This window comes from Etheostoma cragini, chromosome 17, assembly GCF_013103735.1.
Source record: "Etheostoma cragini isolate CJK2018 chromosome 17, CSU_Ecrag_1.0, whole genome shotgun sequence".
Taxonomy (NCBI): Eukaryota; Metazoa; Chordata; class Actinopteri; order Perciformes; family Percidae; genus Etheostoma; species Etheostoma cragini.
The window spans coordinates 7,482,825-7,498,334 of NC_048423.1; the positions used below are offsets into that span (position 1 = coordinate 7,482,825).

The 15,510-nt window shown below is 36.5% G+C and overlaps 1 protein-coding gene across 3 annotated transcripts in view; it reads left to right on the forward strand.

The window, feature by feature from the left end:
* The first annotated feature begins 1,365 nt into the window (after positions 1-1,365).
* The window catches only part of ryr2b (ryanodine receptor 2b (cardiac)), a 68,993-nt gene continuing 54,848 nt past the window's right edge, over positions 1,366-15,510 (forward strand). For all 3 annotated transcript variants that reach the window (XR_004660166.1, XM_034898389.1, XM_034898390.1), the window contains exons 1-19: positions 1,366-1,555; positions 3,733-3,852; positions 4,191-4,295; positions 5,076-5,150; positions 5,270-5,348; positions 5,462-5,574; positions 5,918-6,041; positions 6,392-6,488; positions 6,578-6,652; positions 6,947-7,103; positions 7,268-7,429; positions 8,299-8,420; positions 10,051-10,234; positions 10,325-10,460; positions 11,120-11,215; positions 11,486-11,604; positions 12,005-12,138; positions 13,954-14,195; positions 15,164-15,356. Coding sequence is in view for 2 of the 3 variants with exons in the window: in XM_034898389.1 (XP_034754280.1) it covers positions 1,508-1,555; positions 3,733-3,852; positions 4,191-4,295; positions 5,076-5,150; positions 5,270-5,348; positions 5,462-5,574; positions 5,918-6,041; positions 6,392-6,488; positions 6,578-6,652; positions 6,947-7,103; positions 7,268-7,429; positions 8,299-8,420; positions 10,051-10,234; positions 10,325-10,460; positions 11,120-11,215; positions 11,486-11,604; positions 12,005-12,138; positions 13,954-14,195; positions 15,164-15,356 (2,381 nt within the window). In the remaining variant the exon portion in view is untranslated. The remainder of the gene's footprint in view (positions 1,556-3,732; positions 3,853-4,190; positions 4,296-5,075; positions 5,151-5,269; positions 5,349-5,461; positions 5,575-5,917; positions 6,042-6,391; positions 6,489-6,577; positions 6,653-6,946; positions 7,104-7,267; positions 7,430-8,298; positions 8,421-10,050; positions 10,235-10,324; positions 10,461-11,119; positions 11,216-11,485; positions 11,605-12,004; positions 12,139-13,953; positions 14,196-15,163; positions 15,357-15,510) is intronic.

A 15,510-nucleotide genomic window follows, 5' to 3' on the forward strand; every position in this document is an offset into this window, starting at 1 on the left:
CAATACACTGTGAAGACAGTAAAGCATTGTGGTGAATACCAGGGATCATGGATCAGGTTCAATACATAGTTAAAATAGTTGAAGAAGTCATGTTGCCTTATGCTGAAGAGGAAATGCCTTTGAAATGGGTCTTTCAACAAGACAATGAGCCAAAAACACACCAGTAAGCGAGCAAAGTCTTGATTCCAGATGAACAAGATTGATGTTAGGGAGTGGCCAGCCCAATCCCTGGACCTCAATCCCATAGAACACTTGTAGGGTGACGTCAAAAATGCTGTTTTTGAGCCAAAACCCAGTAATGAAGAGGAATTGTTGAACATAGTTCAATCTTCCTGGAATACCTGTTCACAGGTGCCAGAAGTTGGTCAACTCCATGCAACAGTGATGTGAAGCAGTTCTCAGAAATAATGGTTATGCACCTAAATATTAGTGCAGTGATTCAAAGTGAAGCAAACCCTTGAGACATTTTTCAGTTCATACAGTAAATTTTTAAGTTTGTAAAGATAAGTGAAAATACAATTTTTTGATCAGCCTAATAATCCTTTTTCTCAACTTTCTGCAAAGGTACAACACAAACTTTATCAATTTTGGTCATGTTTTTGTGTAATTTGTACTAATTATGGGGAAAATGTAGACAGTTGGAACACTTTTCAAGAAGTTCAGCTAAAAATGAAAAAGTGTAAAATTGAATAAATAGTGAGCTCTGTCTACTGAGAAGCATAAAACCCAACATATATGAAAACTAAGGTTTCAAATAATAACTGACTGCTTCACTATTTCCTTTTCATGCTAAAGGCTACTACTTCTCCAGTTGACAGACAATATTGTAGGCTATTTTTACTCTAGCCTACTACATTTATTTGACATTTTTTAACAAGTTATTGTGCAGATTCAGATTAATAATGCAAAAATGTAAATCAACTAAGAAAATATGCATTATCAAGGATTCCCAGCACTAGTTAACTCCACATTTACCATCTACAACATTAATCACATGCATACAATTAGATTATACAAAAATATGGTACATTATTTTCTGGATTGGGAAATTCCTCACAATGAGCACTTTTACTTTTGGTACTTTAAATATATTTTTCATGCTGAAGCTTATAAAGCATGGTTTTGAATGCTAGACTGTTGCATGAATTTATTTACAAAAGATAAAAGACAGAGAAAATCTTCCCCCACCAGTGCCCATTTTGAAAGCAAGTCCTCACACGTTTGATAAGCCTTAATCTAATTCCAAGACTACAAGAATAGACTTATTTATCTGGTAACTGAGAAGTTTAGATGGGCCTGCTGCAGGCCTGGACCTTGCTTCATTTGAAAAACTTCCCGCCAAAATAGCAGTAGGAGTCACGGGACGTCCAGGCTTTTAACAGCAGGCTCCGCCTTGACAGCCTCGGCTGTGCACCTTCTCCCTCCTGCTTCTCTAGCTACTCGTCTTTCTCCTTTAGTGCCAACAGTGTTGCTCTAGTCTGTCTAATGTGGCTAGTTTGTTCAAAGAATGACTGACACTAGAAATGGCGACGATGAATTCCAGTTTCTACGAACGGTGAGTTAGCCTTTTTTTTTTTTAAACCTGCTTAAATGTATCCGTACAATATTTCAGCCAGAAAGGATGAGTTGGCTAAGCTTACCTAGCAAGCTCCATAGCTGTCAAAAGTACTTGATTATTAGCTAGCTCCAGCGGTGTCAACATTTAGTAACTTAACCTAGCTCTTTGAAACGTGGTATATTGTGTTAACAGCGACAGTCAGATTTGGGCATACGGATTTGGTACTGTAGCTAACAATTTGTTTCTATAGCTAGTAGACTCAGGAGTGTAATGTTAAGGTTAGTGTCTCAGGTTTAGCTTCTAAATAAAGTGTCCAACCCCATTTTTGCTAACTTAGCTAGTTACATTGTTCACTGAAGTTAACTCTAGCTAACGTTTCCTTTTTTTTTAAGATTAAATGCAACCTGAGTAACTGAAGGATGTTTTCTTTGTGAACGTTTTTGATAGTCACCAAGTTCATAGACTTAAAAAAGAGGAATATCACACCCTCTGTTTTTAGATTTCTTTATTTGTTTTTCCTGCATGTCTATTAGTGTTTTATTAAGTTAGACAGCCAATGGCAAATATTACATCTTGGTAGGTGTAAAATTAATTGTTTTGTCCACCAGCCAAATGGCTGATGAAGGTTCAAATTAGGTTGAGAATCACTGATTTGCATGTTATTTATACCACATTGATAATGTTTTAATTCTGATTTATGATAAGTAACATAAAATGTATAAATTAGTAACAATAACATCTCATTTTTAAATTTGCAGCACCGCAATTGCTATTTCCGTCACATTGTTTTCTTAGTCAGAGTCACTGACAGTAAAAGAAGACCACAAATGGCTTTTTTCACCCTCACTGCAAGATGCTATCATTGTTTCCTAGTTGTAAGTTGTCCTTTTACAGCTTGCTATCTCTCCTGTGATAAGGGCCTGTCACAAGGAGAGTGTCTGGTGTGGATATGAGACAAATACACATACCGGTACTTACACAGGCAATGATGCAGATGGTTACTGAACAAAGTAGCCAAATTGGGACAAAGTCATTTTCCTGAAAAATCTTGCCCCATAGTTAGTAGAGACTTCAGAAACACAATGGCCAAACTGGTTGGATATGTGCCATTTATGAAATGGCACCATTGCCGTTTGTACCTGTAGGTCAATCTTTTATGTCATACAAGTTTGTTTTTGTATGATGTTAGTGGAGGTGGACTTTGTTTGAGGCAAGGTGATCCGCCTCCTCTTTAAAACAACACCCTAAAATGTACAGATTGTAGTATGTAGACCTTAGCTTCAGTTTCTTATCGAAAACAAGACTTTTACAGTCTGTTGCCACCAAATGAACATGAACATTTTTCAATTGCCAAGGTTTTTAACATTTGGATTAAGTCTGGTGGCATGATGACTTTTCACTTGCCAAATGTACCTTGAAGAAGAGCAGAGTCCTCTTGACACATGAATGTCTTGCAGTGCCTGAGTGTTGGGCCGTGTGTTTGACTGATTGCAGAGTACTGCTGATATGAAGAGTGGAAAGGGGACCAGACAGTGCAGTGTCTTCCCAATATGGAGATATAATGGAGAGGTGTTGGTAGTCCTTGCTGCAGTTTGGAGACCAGTTGTTTGTTGTTCCTCTCTGCAGTTCCTTAAATAGATGTGAAAAGCCTAATTCCTTTGACGTGGTGCATTTGGCTTTTAAGTGAAGATAAGATAACTTAGGTGAGGGAGATCTAGTGTGCCTGCATTTACAGTAGGGCTAGAACATGTTTAGCTGATATATAAGCAAGGCTCTATGCTTACACTTATTACAGGGTTGACAACAACTCATTCTTTATAGGTTCGATATACTTTCATGTAATTTGTTCAGGGGTTCTGTTATTTATTTCTTAGGTATTTGTAGGTTTGTTTACGGGAATCCAACTTCATGCTAGCACTGAGTCGGTCCGTTGGGGCATCATAAACTCCCCTCAATATTTCTGTTGATATGAAATTCAATGTTGAGTTTACTGTCTCTAAGCCTTAATGTTGCTTCAGAGCCCACATTTCAGAAAGAGTGCTGAGAATGGTTGAATGTCTCACTTTAATTTGCACACATTCTAATAATTTTTTGTATTAAAATGTTGGAATCTGTAACTCTTATCAACATGAGAGTTTGTGCTTACCACTGTCATCGCTGTGTGTTTTTCTCAGGGAGATGAGGTGGTTTTGCAGAGTACCTTCACCTCCCAGGAGGAACATGTGAAACTCTGTCTTGCTGCCGAGGGATTTGGCAACAGAATTTGCAGGCTTGAGCCCACCTCAAACCGCAAGGTAAAAAGCTCCAACTCACTGATTACAGTCTTTCTTTATTGCCAGAGCAGTCCATTTGTCAGTTAATGTCACAGATCATCACTCGTAATATCTGGAATAATAAAAGAAAGATGTGTAAAATGATGCAAATAATTCACTAAAACATATATAAAAGCATGTTTGACATGTACAGAAATACTGTATCTGTATGTTTAATACTAAGAGATATACATATAGTAATTAAACTTTCAACTATCATGTTAGAAACCAAAAAACCTGGTCTTTCTATATAAACAGACAAAGACTTATATGAAGCTGCCTCAATGATACATGCTCTACTGTCTTTTTATATCTACCAGAATGTTCCACCCGACTTGTCTGTATGTGGCTTTGTCCTGGCCCAGTGTCTCTCTGTCCGAGCCCTGCAGGAGAAGTTGTCCCACAGTGAGCACCTGGCTGCAGAGGTGAGACTCTCCTTCTCCATCCCCAATGCATCTAGATATTATTTGCAATTTATCAATGTCATTGTTACATTCCTTCAATTATTCATGGTAGAGCTGGGCAATATATCAATATTGTGATATGAGACTATATATTGTCTTAGATTTTGGATATTGTCATATTGTAATATGCTAATATTGCAAGTGGTGTCTTTTCCTGGTTTTGAAGGCTGCATTACAGTAAAGTGATGTCATTTTCTGAACTTACCAGACTGTTGTAACTGCTCTATTATTTGCCTTTACCCACTTTTTTTGTTTTAACTTATATCTACATTACTGATGATTATTTATCAAAATTTTTGTTTTGTGTATATACTTTGTGAAAGAACCAATAGTAAACATTACAATATCGTTGCGGTATTTATATAGAGGTATTTGGTAAAAAATATTGTGATATTTGATTTTTTTCCATATTGCCCAGACCTAATTTATGATATAAATTGGTTTTAATTACCATAAGTAATACATTGGAATTTTAAGATACTAGAGACACTTTCAAAATACCGTCAAGGTATTACAGCCACAATAAGTTGTGAGGTTAAATTGATGCTATATCAGCCTTACTTATAATTGAAAGTAAAACTGGTGAGAACAATGTAGACCATGATTTAAGAGGGTTTGGACTCTGATGGTCCATATTTTTAAAATTTAGTTTTTTTTTTTTCTTTAGTTTATTCACTTTTTACACTACTATTTTTGTGTTTACTCAAACTTTGGATTCCGTAATTTGAATGTGATTTACAGGTAGGATCTGGAGGAAGCCATCGCACCCTTCTGTATGGTCAAGCAGTGTTGTTCCTACACTCGTACAGTGGCATGGTGAGTCATCTTGATGTAAATCAGAACCGGTCTTACTTTGGCAACAGTTTTTTATCTTTATCAAAATATTTGTTCGTAGTTTCACATAAATATATGTCTATTGTGTATTTCACTCCCAGTATCTCAGCTGCTTGACTTCATCTCAGTCTTCAACTGACAAGCTGGCTTTTGATGTTGGTCTGCAAGAGGATAAAGCAGGTATTCAGTGTTGGACCTATTTTTTTTTACCAGCATATACATACTATGTGGAACAGAAAAAAACACATCATGTTCTTTTTGTGTGTGTGTGTGTGTGTGTGTGTGTGGCTCAGGTGAGGCATGTTGGTGGACTGTCCATCCAGCATCCAGACAGAGGTCAGAGGGTGAGAAAGTGCGTGTTGGAGATGACCTCATACTGGTCAATGTGTCATCGGAGAGATATCTGGTGAGTCAGTAAAGATGTTAAAATGTTTATGTTTAGATGATAAAGAATCTGCGTTGAATATTTCAGATTGATGTCCAATGTCAAACAGAAATAGTGAACTACTTATTAAACATTTGAAGTTGGCAAATTGAATTTGTGTTCTTTTCTACTGCATTTCTTCTCCATCTTCTGAGCTTGGAAGAACCAGAAACTACTATTCATGTCATTGTTTTAATTTCCTTTTACTTCATTCAGTTAGCAATCTGTGTTCTCTCTTCCTCTTTATTAGCATAATTACATCTATTGTTAAACAAATCCCAAAGTTGTATTCATTGTTGATGAGCCCATTTTTGTTTCTTCCCAGCACTTGTCTTTTGGCACTGTATTTGACAACAAAAGCTTAAGTGACGGCCTGATTGTTAATGCAGCCTTCCAGCAGACTCTCTGGAGTGTTGCTCCCATTTGCTCTGGAGGTGGAGTTGCTCAAGGCAAGTTTCTTTTCTTTTTTTTTTTTAATCCTTTTGGAAAAACAAAACCTTAATCTCTAAAATAAAATAATCAGACTGATTGTTGTGTCCAAGAAATGTGATTGGTCAAAGTTATTCCAGGCATATGTGATGTCCCCTGATGTAGCAGATGAATCACAATCAGTTTGCAAATGTTCAAATGTAGACTTTTAATGATGTTAGTTAGCACTTAGTGTAAGAGCTGTGGCTACAATTACTATAAACCACATCCTCTGCTATTTTGCCTCAAGTAGTTACACTTGTTTAGATGATTCAAATATGCAGTAAAATCACTCTTTCAGTGTTGATTATTTCTGTTGTGCTAATTCTAGGGTACCTGAAGGGGGATGACACGTTGCGGCTTCTCCACAGCCATAGTGACGCATGTCTGACTATTCCGTCCACAGAGCAGGGAGAGGAACTGCAAAGGTTGGTTGAAAAGACCTGTCTCCTGTCATGTTAGCTAGACAAAACGTCCTTTACATCTGTGGTCATGTCTTTTTTTTTTCATGAATTAGGATCATGCATTATGAGATTGGATCAGTCTCCAGCCATGCCCGCGCTCTCTGGAGACTGGAGATTCTGCATGTTGTGTAAGTATACATGGGTTGAGAAGATCTGCTCACTTTTCATGAGCCTCCTATAAAATATGTTATTGGTATGGTATTTTAAGCTCTACCATTGTCTTACTTATTTTTGGAAAACAATAGCTAATGAAAATTTTTTTATAGTCTCATTTGCAGAATAAAACAGGGCCCATGATTTTTAGTTTCTGCTTTTTTTTCCGTGTCTGTCCTGGTTTGCCTCCCTGCAATTTCAACAATAAGAATAAAAATGTAATGTTGTGGACTGTTTCCTAAAAAAATAATGCTCTTAATTTTCCTCAGTTGGAGTGGTAGGCATACATGCTGGGGGCAGCCTTTTCGCCTCTGCCATGTGACTACTGGAAGGTACTTGGGTCTCACAGAGGAGCAAGGCCTGCATCTGGTTGATCGGGACAAGGCTGACATCAACACAACCTCCTTCTGCTTTCGATCGTCAAAGGTCAGGAGTAAATGTGAAATACATTGAACTTTTTTTAAAGTAGCTAGTATCAATTCATGATTCAAAGGTCTGTAGACCTTCAAGTGGAGACTTGAAAGTCATTAGTGTAGTATATCAGTTTATTATCAGAGAAACCCATCTGTTTGTGGGATGTTTGCCTACAGGATGAGCTTGACACTGGCACAAAGACTGTCGATGGCATGGGAATCCCAGAGATCAAGTATGGAGACTCCATTTGTTATGTTCAGCATGTAGACTCAGGGCTCTGGCTCACCTACCAAGCTATTGATGCCCAATCTACACGCATGGGAGGGGCTCAGCGAAAGGTAATCCTTTTTAGATTAAAAACTATTATTATTTTAAGAGAATCAATATTTATAAACTAAAAGAGTAAAGCAAATTTTATACATTGACTATTAGGGCTGCACGATCATGGCCAAAATGATAATCATGATTCACAATTAATTATCACGATTATTTGTTGATTTTGACCAAAACAAATGTTATTGTCACATACAGTAGGCCATTTATAACTGCTTTCACATCCATATTATGCAACATTCTTCCTATGTTGAAGTTGTATGTTAGGTATAGACATACAGCTGCAACACATGTAAATGAAAAAATGAGCTATCTGAAACAAGTAGCGTAGGATATATATATATATATTTTTTAAATGTATCTCTGAGAATGCTCCTTCACTTGTTGTCAGCAATAATTGATTAAAAGAGCTAGGGACAGAGGGGGAGTGCTGACTCATTATAAATGGGTCCAGCACGGGTCCTATGGCGGGTCAGCGGAGTTACACACGTCGTAAAATGTCTGTATCATCACTGCGTTGCATTTTTATGAACTATGATATTCTGGCTATGGGTCACATATTTTGCAAGTACATCAGGCTCTGTCTCCCACGCTATTACTCAACGAACTGAAGTTAGTTGCATTCAACAACTTCTTCTATGTTTTTCGCCGTGGCGGCCGCAATCGCAGAGTTACCAGCAGAAACACTGGTACAAATACAGGTTTGCCTCTCATGCTTAACAATATACAGGTGCGTTAAACTCGTGATTGTGATTAAAATTTGATTAATTGTGCAGCCCTACTGACTATCTTATAAATATGTTGAATGTGAAAATGCACTGAATTAAACTATAACCATTATAGTGAAATAATTTATAGGAAATTATATTTCTAGGCCATTTTGCACAGCGAGGGTCATATGGATGATGGGCTGACGCTGTCTCGTTCTCAAAGGGAGGAATCCCACACTGCCAGATTTATCCGGAGTGCTACTCTTCTCTTCACTCGCTTTATCAGGTACTGGATCTAGACCCTCAGTCAGTGTAACAATGTCTTCATTTAATCAGCGTAGTATGCATGAATGACTTCATGACATGATCATCACCGATAAAGTATTTTTAAGACCGATACGAATATTTGGATATTTAAAAATCTGACATGCCGAGATATATATATATATATATATATATATATATATATATATATATATATATATATTTTAGTGAGAACTCATAAATAACTACAAATAAATGTTATATATATAACATTTATTTGTAGTTATTTATGAGTTCTCACTAAAATAATATAATGACTTGTTTTATTGGCATAACAGAACAAATGAACATCAAAATATATTATAAGTTATATATTATAAGTTCTGATAAATAAAATGTATGAAAATACAAACTTAAGATATGAAATTTAGTCCTTTTGAAATAAAACTAATAAAAAATAAAAAAAAATATATTAAAAAAATCAATGTTGCCAACAAGGACGTTGTATAGCGCCCTCTGGAGGACAAACTATGCAATGCCCACGCTCATAACATAGTTGACAGTATTTTTTTATTTTATTTTTTCTTAAATATTCATTTATCAGAATCATTTATTTGTCATTATAAATGATTCTGATAAATGAATATTTAAAATATAAATATACATATATTTTTTTCTAATCTGCCATTATAAATGCCAATACCGATAGATCAGGAAATGCCTAATATTGGTGCGCCAATATATCGGTCGGGATCTAATGAACATGATTGAGTGAAGGTTGTTGTTGTTGTTTCCAGCTGTCTAGCTGTCCTAGTTTGAGTTTGACTGATAAATTGGCCAGACCAATATATCAGCTATATTTGGCTAATTGCAGATGTATTGGTATCATTGTATAGTATTCTACTGGCCAATATGTAACAAAAATTGCGCTACAGTAATGTAGTAATTTAAAATTACTGCATAAAACTGTTACCATTACATTGTTTACCAGAGAGCACTGACAAGTTAGGAACAGGAAAATGTCCTACTGTATCTTGGTCACACAAAGAAACTTATCCATCTGATACATAGCAAGATTATGTATTGTGTTTATGACAAAAAAACATAATTGGTCGATATTGTTATCGGATTTTCTTAACTCAAATAATGGGTAGCATCAAAGGCCTAAAAAAATGCATCTGTTAGGCTTAACCTTAACCGTATAAGATTAGTACTTACTTTAGGTATCACAAGGCATCCAAATCTATGGCTATGTGCAACATGTGCCGTAGTATTGCACTTTTGACACACACACACACACACACACACACACACAGAAAACTGGGAGGTTGAATAACTTGGGGCTCAGATACTCAGACTTTCGGTTTTCTGACTTTAAAAACAAAAATAAGTCAATTTTAAAGGGCTTTACAAACTTTATGACACCCTAAGGATAAAATATCAAAATCATAGATTCCTATGGCCAGTTATATTGGTCAACTTCAAACCCAGGCTTCTTTAAACAATGGCAAAAATATTTGGAAGTCAGACAGTTTGAGTGAAGGCTAGAAACTAATTACTACGACACATTTATGGATTATACTTAACCTGCCTCATCTTTAAGTAAAATGTCCCTCTGGTATTAATAAAGTACTCTATCTATCCATCTTTAGGAAACTGGATGGTTTGAGTCAACAAGGAAACCTCACATCTGTCAGCCTGCCAGTGGATGTAGTGACATGTAGTCTCCAGGATCTAATAAACTATTTCCAGCCTCCGCCAGAGGGGCTAAGCCATGAAGCTAAACAGAATAACATGACAGCACTAAAGAATCGCCAGAACATGTTTCAAGAAGAGGTAAATCTATATCTTTTGAATTAATAAATCGGTCCTACACATGTAATATGTTTGTCACTGTTCCATAAGTATACCCCCTTTTCTTCTCAGGGTGTGTTAGATTTGGTCCTAGATTGTATTGACCGTCTACACCAATTTAGTAGTGGCTCTCATTTTACTGAGGCTGCTCAGAATGGCACAGAAGAAGAGTGGGAGACCATCCTCAACCGTTTCTATGAGCTACTGGGTGAGAACACATCTTCTCAGTATAGATGGCTTAATACCAATTTTGCATTTTTAATATTAACACCACATTGATTTTTCTACTGATACAGATACCAAATAGATACAAATTGTTTCTTTATAATATTGACCATGCTGCTAATAACCCATTTAAATGCATTTTACTTAGAATACCCATCTTTAATGATATGATCCATGAATTAATAATAATAATAATAATAATGTATACTTTATTATGCCATGGATTTTGTCTTTGAGCCTAAGGACTCAGTGATACTGCAACGAATGCAAACACAGACAGCTGCGGACGCCACGGGTGCATAGTAGGTCTGTGTTCCACACGTGCGCAGTAAATCGCTATCAAAGCGGTCTCAAAGAATTGGCAGTGCGCAAAGGACCTCACAGAGCCTATGCGTATAACCTCTTATGATGACGTTTATGTCACAGGGACCTTTAGGCATGCGGACAGTATAATTTTGGCTTTACTCTTACTTCTTTTTTAATTTCAAGATTTTTTTGGGGGCTTTTATTGCCTTTAATTGACAGAATAGATTGAACTACCGCACACTACTGGGTGAGCTAGAGGTTGCCCCTTGAACATATTTTTTATTTAAAAATTTGTTTTTAACCCTAACCCAAAATGTCTTTCTTTTTCTCCTTCAGCTGCTCTGATCAGAGGAAACCGTGTGAACTGTGCATATTTCTCAGGTTCTCTAGACTGGCTGATTGGCAAGCTAGACCGTTTGGAGGCCTCTTGTGGTTGGTTGAATTTGTGGGCTTTTTATTTCCAATCCTATGTTTTATTTCCAAAAAATTTCAAAATGTTGATCTGATGATATTTTGGGTACACCTGTTTTGTTTAACATCTGTGATTATGTAGTGAAAATATTCCAGGAATACACTGTTATCTGCTCTACATTATTCTGATAGTTAATACATCTTATCTCAACATAACGGCAACATACAAACATATAGACAGTAAATACAGGATATTTTCCCTACTTTAATGAGCAATTGATTGTTGTACAGGAGTCTTGGAGGTGCTGCACTGTGTCTTAGTGGAAAGTCCTGAAGCACTCAACTTCATCAAAGAAGGACACATTCATTCAATCATCTCTTTTCTAGAAAAACATGGATGCAACCACAAGGTAATGTTTGCAATGTTTTTCTGTTTGTTAGAAATACAAATGGTGAGGTGTAATATGCATGCTTTATGAATAATGAAAACAAAATGAACAGTTATTGTCATTGCATTTCTTGGCTAAAATGCAATAGCCAATTTAAATTAATAAATTAAATTTTTAGGGGGAAAATATGAACTGTTACTAAACAAATTCTGAGATGACATTCACCCTGTTTGAATGCATTTGCAACATGGCTTGGAAATTAAATAAATTCTGTGTTTCACCATTACAAAATCACAGTACAAAGAGAAAAATCAGCTGTTATCACCACAATATAGTAGATCATATTTTTTTCCTGAATGTGAGACCATTCCATGTGTTTATTGAGCTTTTGCAAGAGAAGTGCTGACAGTTTGTGTTCCAGGTGCTGGAGGTGCTGTGCTCTCTGTGTGTGTGTCATGGTGTAGCTGTGCGTTCTAATCAGAACCTCATCTGTGACAACCTGCTGCCAGACAGAGACTTGCTGCTCCAAACACGTCTTGCTAATCAGGTCACCAGGTACAATTTAGAATGTTTTCTGTAAATATGACTATTTTTTTTCATCTGAGTCATTCCTCTGCATTTAAATTTGTCTCTTATTATATCCGCTTGCATCGTTTACTATACCAAAATATCAGGCGTGCAAAAGTTACCTAAAAGATATAACAATTAGACAAGCAATTACTTGTTGTACCTGTTTAAAATCATGTGTTTGCATATTCTATCCTTGCTTTTTTTGCTCTTGGAGAATCACTACATGAGGACTTTCTTTCTCGAGCTCTTTTCATACTTGCTAATGCATTGTTTCAGCCAAGCGCTATTAGTCAACGGATGTCGGTCTTGTGCTATCTGTAATCTGTAATAATGTCCACATCCTTGATACAAAAAAATACTTCAGATTTCTCCAAAGTACTGTGCTCATCTTTTCTCTGGTGGACTTGAGTAAATTGAAGAATTATTTGTCTCCTTCGGTGTCGTCTCTTCATGTGTGCAACCAATTGTATTTTCTGAATAGATCAGACCAACACTATTGATATCTATGCAAAGATATCTTCACCTCAGCCTCTTTCAACGTGATTTTGATTAAGTTTCTTGGTGCCTGAGGTGGTATGGCGTCCGGAATTAATCTTTGGACATTTTCTGTCCAGTTTCATCATATTTAATCTCTGAAAAGTTTGGCCCTCTGTGCCAGGGTGATATTGTAGGCAGTTTCCATTTCCCTTTTAGCTTGTTGTTATGTTTTTGTTTTGTTTTTTTTACTCCATCTGCCCTTTCTTTCTCAGCAGCTGTCTGCTTTCATCACGCTTTTCTCTATCCGCTGCCCATTTTGTTCCTCAGGCCTTAAAGCTTATTTCGTTTCAAATTCTTCACACCTGCTTAGTCTAATACCAAGCTCTCTTTCTCCTCAAGCAATTTATCATTCAATCACTTTAACTTCTTGTTTAAATACATTAAGTTACATTAGTACATAAGCTTTCATTCTCATTTCCTTTTATATTGACTTTCTGTTTTCTATCTTCTCCTCCTTGCTTACAACATTTTGTCAATTCTCACAGATGTCCCTTTTCCTATTCTTTTTTTCGTAATCTATTCTTCTGATTATTTTTATCCTTTTTCTTCTTGCATCTTAACCAGGTCATACATTTTTCTTTGTGTCCTTTTCCCCTTCTCTCAATGTGCTTTGCTTTTCCTCATGTGTTCACTGTCATCAGAACTCTGTCAACGGCAAAGTTAGCGTCACTATATGAACTGGCATTTAATCTCAAGACACCAACCAGACTTAATTCCAGTAAGATATTAGTGATTTTCTTGTCCATATACCTCTCCACCTTATTGTTTTTCATACTCTGCTTATAAATTATCTCTAGTAATTGAGTTTTAGCATTAATATTTGGCGGTCAAAAAGAGGCTCTCTACAAGAGCCTGGTGCTATATTGGTTCATTCATTTATTTATTATAAATATACAGTGCTGTGCCCATGGGAGTTGACTTATGCTCTTTGTGGACTACAGAGAGTATCAGATGCCCTGCATAAGGATGCAATGTGGTCTACGCAGGGCAGTAAGTTAAAAATGTAAACAATCCTCATACACTAAATTTAGATCTCCACTTTTCTCAGGATCTCATGCTCTTAATTGCTATTTTTTTCATTTTGTAGTCAATCATGTTGCTATAGAATTTTGTAATTTTTTTGAAATTGCAAAGACCTGTAAAATTGATACAAAAAACAATATAATCAAATATAACTGATGAAATCAAAGAAAGGCACCCCTATCCTGTCCTTTTTGACATTTTGTTTGTCTTCTGTGCTCTCTACACACCACTTCACCACAGCATGAGACCAAACATCTTTTTGGCATTTGGGGAAGATTCAGTCCAGCATCGGAGGTGGTACTATGAGATGGTTGTGGATCATGTCGAGGCCTTCCTCACGTCCGAGCCCACACACCTGCGTGTTGGCTGGGCTCGCACTGAGGGCTACCAGCCCAGGCCCACCGGAGGGAACGGCTGGGGAGGCAACGGGGTGGGAGACGATCTCTGCTCGTACGGCTTTGATGGGCTTCACCTGTGGTCAGGTGAGGATGAGATCAAGGTTTAGTCTACAGTGTACTGTAAGTACTGGAACTTGCTCACTGAACTATGTTTAGTTTTGTCAGGGTGGACAATAGTGAGCAGTTACAGGGTCTTTACTGATCCTTAGAGTTTAATTTTGATCTAAAAGTACAACATAATATGAACATACTGTATACATACAATATACATGTTTTAAAGGTTATATGGTGTGATATCACTTCCACATATATATATATATATATATATATATATATATATATATATATATATATATATATATATATATATATATATATATATAAAAAAAAACAGATACAGTTTTGATTTGTGTTCTGTAATCTGTAATTCCTTTACAAACTAAGGTTAGAGAGATACGAGATTGCAGAATAGCAACCAAATTAAAAAGAAGAAGAAAAAAGGACACATATTGCTCCACATATTCTAGGGAACGTTGTGAGGCAAACATCAGTGTCTAGAGATGTTACAAAATTGATCAAATTAATCTTGGTGCATTCAGTGTAGTGCAATAAATGACATATTTACCTTGTCTGATTAAAAGGGGCAGCAAATTTAATAAAATAGATGTTTAGAAAGTATGAAATCTCAGCAGCTCTTGGAATAACAGAGTGCAATTGTTCAGCAACACGTGATAATCCAGAGAGAGCCAGTAACATATTACTGCTTGTTCCTTCAAATCTGCATACAGAGATTTTGGAAATACTGATAATAAATCAGCAGCAGCAATACTAATGCATGCATTGATTTGATTTGATTTTTATTTGGATCTCTTTTAGTTAATTGATCTTTCAAGAATCCACATTAAAAACATTTATTCATACAATCAACATACAATTTTCGATACACACACAATCTACTTACATTGGCATATATACTACACATACCGATATGAGTGTTTTTTTGTTTTTTTTTACGTGAACATGGGTGACTTTATGTGTCTCCTAAATCTCAGGCTGTGTGGGACGCCGAGTGAGCTCTCCTTTCCCTCACCTGCTGAAAGATGATGATGTGGTCAGCTGCTGTGTGGATCTCAGTGTTCCCTGCATCTCCTTCCGTGTCAACGGACTACCAGTGCAGGGCATGTTGGAAAACTTCACTGCTGATGGACTGCTTTATCCTGTGGTCAGCTTTTCTGCTGGAGTCAAGTCAGTAGAGGAGATTCCTTTTTGTTTCAAAGTTCTACATGGTTCCAAAGTTAATTTTGAATGAAAACAAAATATACTCAATATACACTCACCGGCCACTTTATTAGGTACACCTGTCCAACTGCTCGTTAACACTTAATTTCTAAGCAGCCAA